This window comes from Chrysochloris asiatica, unplaced genomic scaffold (assembly GCF_000296735.1).
Source record: "Chrysochloris asiatica unplaced genomic scaffold, ChrAsi1.0 scaffold00256, whole genome shotgun sequence".
NCBI classification, from domain to species: Eukaryota; Metazoa; Chordata; class Mammalia; order Afrosoricida; family Chrysochloridae; genus Chrysochloris; species Chrysochloris asiatica.
Genome location: NW_006408774.1, coordinates 3,597,085 through 3,604,309, shown reverse-complemented (window position 1 = coordinate 3,604,309; position 7,225 = coordinate 3,597,085). Strand labels below are relative to the sequence as shown.

General features: G+C 40.9%; 1 protein-coding gene across 1 annotated transcript in view; it reads right to left on the bottom strand.

The window, feature by feature from the left end:
* Positions 1–1,583: 1,583 nt before the first annotated feature.
* C1QTNF7 (C1q and tumor necrosis factor related protein 7) overlaps positions 1,584–7,225 on the bottom strand; it is a 25,171-nt gene continuing 19,529 nt past the window's right edge. Inside the window, exon 3 of the mRNA XM_006873809.1 lies at positions 1,584–2,215. Coding sequence (XP_006873871.1) covers positions 1,584–2,215 — 632 coding nt within the window. The remainder of the gene's footprint in view (positions 2,216–7,225) is intronic.

Genomic DNA, 7,225 nt, shown 5'->3' with positions numbered 1-7,225 from the left:
GAGACCCTGTGTGGGGTTTCCAAGAAGCGGTTGGTGGGTTTGAACCACCAGTCAGTGCTTATCCTACAATGCCAAACCAGGACTCCTAGATGCAACTAAGGGTGAAAAGTCATTACAAGTGTAGATTGGCTTGTGTTGTTGTTGTTAAGTGCTGTTGAGTCAACTCAGACCCATTGCAACCCTGTATAGGGTTTCCGAGGAGCAGCTGGTAAGCTTTGCAGTTCAAATGGCTTTGCAGTCTAGCGCATTAACCCACAACGCCACACCAGACAAAATGTAATTTTATAAAAATTGAATGAGACAATATCATTGTCAGTTGGTTTTGCTACTCATGGTATTTAATAGAAAATGTATTTACATTATCTTTAATTTGTTTAAATATTTGTAAACATTGCTTTCTGAAGAATGCATATCTGGATTATTATAGCATATAATTCATTTTGGTGAACAGTAACTCACCCGCATTATGAACATAGGATTTACGGAAAGCTCATAATTTCCCTTTAATGTTATATAAATTTGCTCTCACTTTGAAACGATTGAACCAACCCCTGCTCATGACAAGTTCTTCATCACAACCCCGTTCACACACTGCACCTGCAGCTTTAAATTATGGAAAAAGCTTTGAGCCTTTCCTTGCATTAAAGCAGAGGTGGGGAACACCTGCCCTTGCAGGCCGTATTGTGTTGTTGTTGTTTTTGTTAAGTTCCACCATCCAGTTGCTTCTGACCCATACTAACCCTGTGTCAGGTTTCAGAGGAGTGGCTGGTGAGTTTGAACTGCCACCCTTTCAGTTCAAACCCATCTTGTGGTTCAAATCCATCTCCAGCACCACATAAGGACTCCGGATTGTTGTTAGGTGCCATCGAGTCGGTACCGACTCATAGTGACCTCATGCACAGCAGAACAAAACACTGCCCTATCCTGGGCCAACCTTACTACTCCGTATAAAGCCCTCAAGATCATTTGGCCTGGCCGTGTCAAGGCAACCACTGGTTTAGCCATCACATTGTTGCTATTGTATTAAGTGCTACTGAGTTGGTTTCTACTCATAGTAACCCAGTATAGGGTTTCCCAAGAGTGACTGGTGAGTTTGAACCACCGACCTTGCAGTACAAACTGACACTATGATCAAGAGCTTATCTTACAATGCCACACCAGGACTCATATTAGGGGGTGAGTTAATTAAATGTTTAACCAAATAGAGCAAGCTAATTTTTAAGTTGATAATTTTGTATGTCCCATGAATGATGTTATAAATTTAGGCAGAAAAAGGCTCCCCATCCCTGCACTAAAGTAAGGCTAAATAAGTACTGTATGTACCTGTTCCAACTTATCTACAGATACGACTTAAAGGCACACTTAGGAGTGGATCTCGTCCTTAACCTGGGGACAGCCTGTAGTCCCTAGTATTTGTTGGTTCACCTTGCTTTAATAGATTGTGCTAGATGCTCTGTAAATGCACTAGAATCTCACTGGAAGTGTCTCTGAATCTCATTGCTACTTGCTCCACCTTGTAGGGCCCCAGACTGAGTCATGAGTCAGCCATAAGAAACTTAGAACTTTTAGATCAGTAGCCCTGATCACAGTTCGTCGTCTTCTGATATGGAGTCCAGATAATCTGTGTCAACATACAGGAGAAATCCAGAGAACAAGCTGTCTGCCCAACCTGGGTCTGAGAAGAGGCCATTCTGGTCTGTGAAGAAGATCTCCAGCCAGACTTCATCTTCTGGCTGAAGGTAGATAACTGTGGACCCCGAAGCCACATCGTGGTTTCCTGTGTTGGCGTCAAAGGTCTTTATCCGGTACTGCCCATTGTGGACCAGCCCAATTGCCAGATGCTTATTCGCCAATGTGATATCATAAGAAAAGTAATAGATCCCTGGGTAAGCACAGATGAACTTCCCAGTGGCTGGGTTGTAGTGCTCGCCCTCATTAAAGAGGACCTTATTAAATACAATAGGGAGTCTTTCTTCTGGGTAGCTGGTTGTGATGCCAACAGAAAAGGCAGATTTGAGCACGATGCTTCCACATCTGCAGACTCCGGGCAGCCCTGGGTCCCCTTGGTCCCCTCTGTCTCCCTTTGGTCCAGGAGACCCAATGGGACCGACTTCACCTTTCTCTCCCTCTGGTCCCATGGGTCCTTTTTTCCCGGTCTCTCCTTGGTCCCCTTTCTCTCCAGCAAGTCCCAGTGGTCCAGTCTTACCCCTCAAACCTTCAAAAAGAGTTTATATTTAATTAATAATTTCTCTAAGGATAGAATTATAAATAGTATACCCACACAGTCCCATCCTACCCTAATGTTGTCTTTTTAGTGAACTTTCAACACTATGCTCCCAAATGAAGAAACTTTAAAATATAATTGATTCATTAAAAATGGAGATTCAATTTTTGTTTTCATCAAAATTCCAAGTAAATTTCTCTGAATAAGTGATAAATCCTTTAAACCCTGGCTATCTTAAAGGACTGACTATCATTTAGATAGAGTCCTGGTGTGGCGCTGTGGGTTAACGCACCGGACTGCAAAATTGGTTTGAACAGCAAGGTTGGCGGTTCAAGCTCACCAGCCACTCTTCGGAAACCCAACACAAGCTTGCTATGGGTTGGAACCAACTTGACGGCACTGAATTCCCCCTGCAGTGAGGAGCTGCTAGTGAATAATTTAGTACCAGGGAGTTCATCAACAACAATAACAATAAATCATTTAGACAGAGTCCTGGTGTGTCACTGCGAGATGACATGAGATGATGCACTGAACTGCAAGGTCTGTTTGAACACCCACCCCATATCAAAAGCCGTGTGTACTCAACTCCCTTATGGGAAATAGCACACTATTTACATCTATTCTGTGCTTATTCTCTTATATACTGTATTTAAAATCATTTCTAGATTACTTATAATACGTGTTGTTGTTGTTAAGTGCCGTTGAGTTGGTTCTGACTCATAACAACCCTGAATAGGGTTTCCAAGGAGTGGCTGATGGGTTTGAACCACCGACCTTGTGGTTCAAACCGACCTTGCAGTGCAGTGTTTTATCCTACATTGCCACACCAAGATTTCCTTATAACACCAAATACAATTGTTAAGTGCCGTTGAGTCAGTTCTGACTCATAGAGACCCAGTATAGGGTTTCTGAGGAGCAGCTGATGAGCTTGAACAGCCGACCTTGCAGTTCAAATAACTCTGCAGTCTGGCATATTAACCCACAGCACCACACCAGGACTCCTGAGGAAACTGAACCACTGTGACCATATTTTGATCAAGGAGCAGCACTAGGGAGTGATGGAGCTGGGATGCATGAGCTTGAGTGCCCCCTGGAGGCAGTGGTGAGCGAGCGTGTCAACTGCAGTGCACATCTGTTAAGTGCCATGGAGTCAGTTCCAACCCATAGCAACACTATAGGGTTTCTGAGGAGCTGCTGGTGAGCTTGAACCACTGACCTTGCAGTTCAAACTGACTTTGCAGTGCAGCGCATTAACCCACAGCACCACACCAGGACTCCATAGTGCACACTTGGCAATGACTGCCAGCATCATGCAAAACCGAGTCCCAGAGAAGTGACAGAACTTGCTTCTGTAGCAAGGCTAGGACCCAAATCCAAGTGTTCTTAGCTTAACGATGCTACCAAAATGCCTCCCACCTCTGGGACTGGACTCAAGAATCGTACATTCTGGTTGACTCTGTTATTAAATGTTTGTATCATTTGGATAACTCACTTTATTTCTGGGTGTCCTTATATATTGACAAGAAATCTTAGTTGTGAAAGCATTTCAACAAAGTCAACAGCACCAGGCAGGAATCTATTTCCTTGTGACCAAATTTTTGTATTAATACAAAACCCTATGCAGGGTCACTATGAGTCGGAACCTACTGGCAGCTACTTTACAACAACAATTTCATTATGGATTCAAGTCCTCCTACCTCTATCTATATGACTTACTGTTGTGGTAAAAACAGATCATCAACTATAGGCCAAATACAGAAAAATTGTGAGCCTGGGTTGAAAATGATAAGCAAAATCGATTTAATTTTTAAACCATATCTTTACCAGCAATGCCTTCAGACCATAAAGATATCATTCAATTTTGTAGCAAAAACACTCCCTAAATAGTGCTTGTAAGAGTGATATTTTCTTGAAAAGTACCCAAATTTGTGGTAATCTGTATGTACTTTTGTAGTGGAGAATCAATTGTTTATGTATTGCTTAGTTTCAGTCTTAAATATGTATGTGTTCCCAGAAACTTTGATTGCATTTAGTCTTTTTATCTTGAACATGCTTTAATGTTATTTATTTGAATATGTCACATACATCAATGCATGTGTTTGATAATTTGATCATTTCTCAATTATTTGGCGAAGTTAGCAATGAAGTGTTCTGGGTTATGTAAATTTAAAGAGAATTAAATCTTTACCTTTAACATATCAAGATGTTTGTTTTAATAGCTTTGGAAACAGGCTGTTAATAATTAATGATGCAGAGATGTTAATAATGCATGAGAACTTTCATTTGTGACTCATTCCATGTTATTACTGACCACAGTACTGGCCTTTGGCTGTTGATGGTATTGGGGATCAGCCTCAGCCAGAACATTCTCTGATATTTATCTCTTGAAATAAGGCCCTAAGAGTTTGATTTCTCAATATTTATTTTTTTGGGGTAGAAATGGAGTGCAGCTACTCTCTTGTTGTTAAATTAGCTTTTCTGTCAATGACTTAAAATTCCAGATTGTTATTTTATCTTCAGTAGGAACATAGTTTTTAGTGTCTTAATAAATCAGGCAAGTATTTAAAAAGGGGGAATTAAGGAAAACAAAACTCAGGCTAGTGATGGAGTGGTAGAAGAACAGATGCTGTGTTTCTCAAGCTCCTGACTAGAGATCGATGTTGGTTATCCTACAGACCTAGCATGCTTCCTTCATATGGTGGTTGTTGTTGTTGTTAAGTGCTGACAAGTTGGTTCCCACTCATAGTGACCCTGTTTAAGATTTCAGAGGAGAAGTTGGTGGTTTTGAACAGTCAACCTTGTGTAAATAGTCCATTACTTATCTTACAGTATCATACCTGGGCTTTTCATAGGGTTAGTTGTTGTTGTTGTTGTTGTTGTTGTTGTTAGGTGCCATCGAGTTGGTACCGACTCATAGTGACCCTTTGCACAGCAGAGTGAAACATTACCCGGTCCTGGGCCAACCTCACTACTGTTGCCACGCTTGAGTCCATCGATGCTGCCACTTGGCCAATCCATCTCATTGGGGTCTTCCTCTTTTTTTCTGACCCTCCACCTTACCAGACATGATATCCTTCTCCAGAGACTGCTCCCTCCTGACAACATGTCCCAAGTATGCTGTGTATGAGGTCACCATGGGTCGGTACCGACTCGATGGCACCTAACAACAACAACAACAATAGGTGCTCAGAGAGACTGTGGCATGGATAACGTAAAGGTAAATTGATGAATGGGCTGATTAATATGTGAGTAGAACTGTCATCATATTAGAGGGGGCTTCAAAAAGTTCCTGGAAAAAGTCCAACATCTTTTAGCTCCATTTTGCCACAAACTTTTTAAAACCCCCTTGTATAGTAAAAATTGTAGCAATTATGAACATTTAATCTGAATGCATAGGCATAGAAGCCCAATACACAAAGACCCATGTTGATGTTGTTAGGTGCCTTCGAGCCAGTTTCAACTCATAGCAACCTTATGCATAACAGAACGGAACATTGCCCGGTCCGGTGCCAGCTTCACAATTGCTGTTACGCTTGAACCCATTGCTTCTGCCACTATGCCAATCGATCTCGTTGGGGGTCTTCCTATTTTTCACTGATCCTCCACTTTACCTAACATGATGTCATTCTCCAGGGACTGTTTTCTCCTGATAATGTGTCTGAAGTCTGAGCGATGAAGTCTCACCATTCTGGCTTCTAAGGAGCATTCTGGCTGTACTTCCAACACAGATTTGTTTGTTCTTCTGGAAACCAACGGCACTTTTAGTATTCTTCTCCTAAACCATAACTCAAATGTATCAATTCTACAGTCTTCTTATTCATTGTCCACCTTTCACATGCATATGAGGTTATTGAAAATATTAGCTTGGGTCAGGTGCCCCTTAGTCCTCAAACTGATATCTTTGCTCATGAAGTCTTTAAAAAGTCTTCTGCCGCTGATTTGCCTAAAGCAATATGTTCTTTGATTTGACTGCCAATTACATGAGTATTGGTGAATCCAAGAAAAATGAAGTCGTTGACAAAATCTATCTTTTCTCCATTTATCATGGTATTATTTATTTGTCCAGTGGTGAGAAATTTTGTTTTCTTTACTTTGAGGTGCAACCCATACTAAAGACTTTGATCTTTGATCTTCATCAGTAAGTATTTTAAGTCAAGCAAGGCTTTATCATCTGCATATCACAGGTTGTTAATGATTCTTCCTCCAATCCTGTGTTCTGTTGTTCTTCATATAATCCAGCTTCTCAGATTATTTGCTCAGCATACAGATTGAATAAGTATGGTGGAAGTATACACCCTGGCACACACCTTTCCTGATTTTAAAGTATTCAGTGTTTCCTTGTTCTGTTGGAATAATTGCCTCTTGGTCTATGCACAGGTCCCTCATGAGCATAACTAAGTGTTCTGGATACTCATTCTTTGCAATGTTGTTCATAGTTTGTTTTGATTTACACAGTCAAAAGCCTTTGCATAGTCAATAAAGCACAGGTAAACATCTTTCTGGTACTCTCTGCTTTCAAACAAAATTCATCCAACTTCAGCAAAGATATCCCTAGTTCCGCATCTTTATCTGAATCTGGCTTGAACATCTGGTAGTTCCTTGCAAATGTACTGTTTCAGCTATTGAAAAAATATTCTTAACAAAAATTTACTAGCATGTGATATTAATGATATTGTCCAATGATTTCCACTTTCCATTGGGTAACCTCTCTTTGGAATGGGCACAAATATGGATTTCTTCCAATAAATTGGCCAAGTTTCTTCCAAATTTCTTGGCATAGATGAGGGAGTGCCTTCAGGAGTGCGGTATCAGTTTTTTTGAAATATCTCAATTTGTATTCCATCAATCTCCAGAGCCAATGCCTTCAGTGCACCTTGGACTTCTTCCTGCAGTACCATTGGCTCTTGATCACATGCTAACTCTTGAAATGGTTGAACATCGACTGTTTCTTTTGGGTCCAGTGACTATTCCTTCCATCTTCTTCTTTTTTTTTTTTTTTTT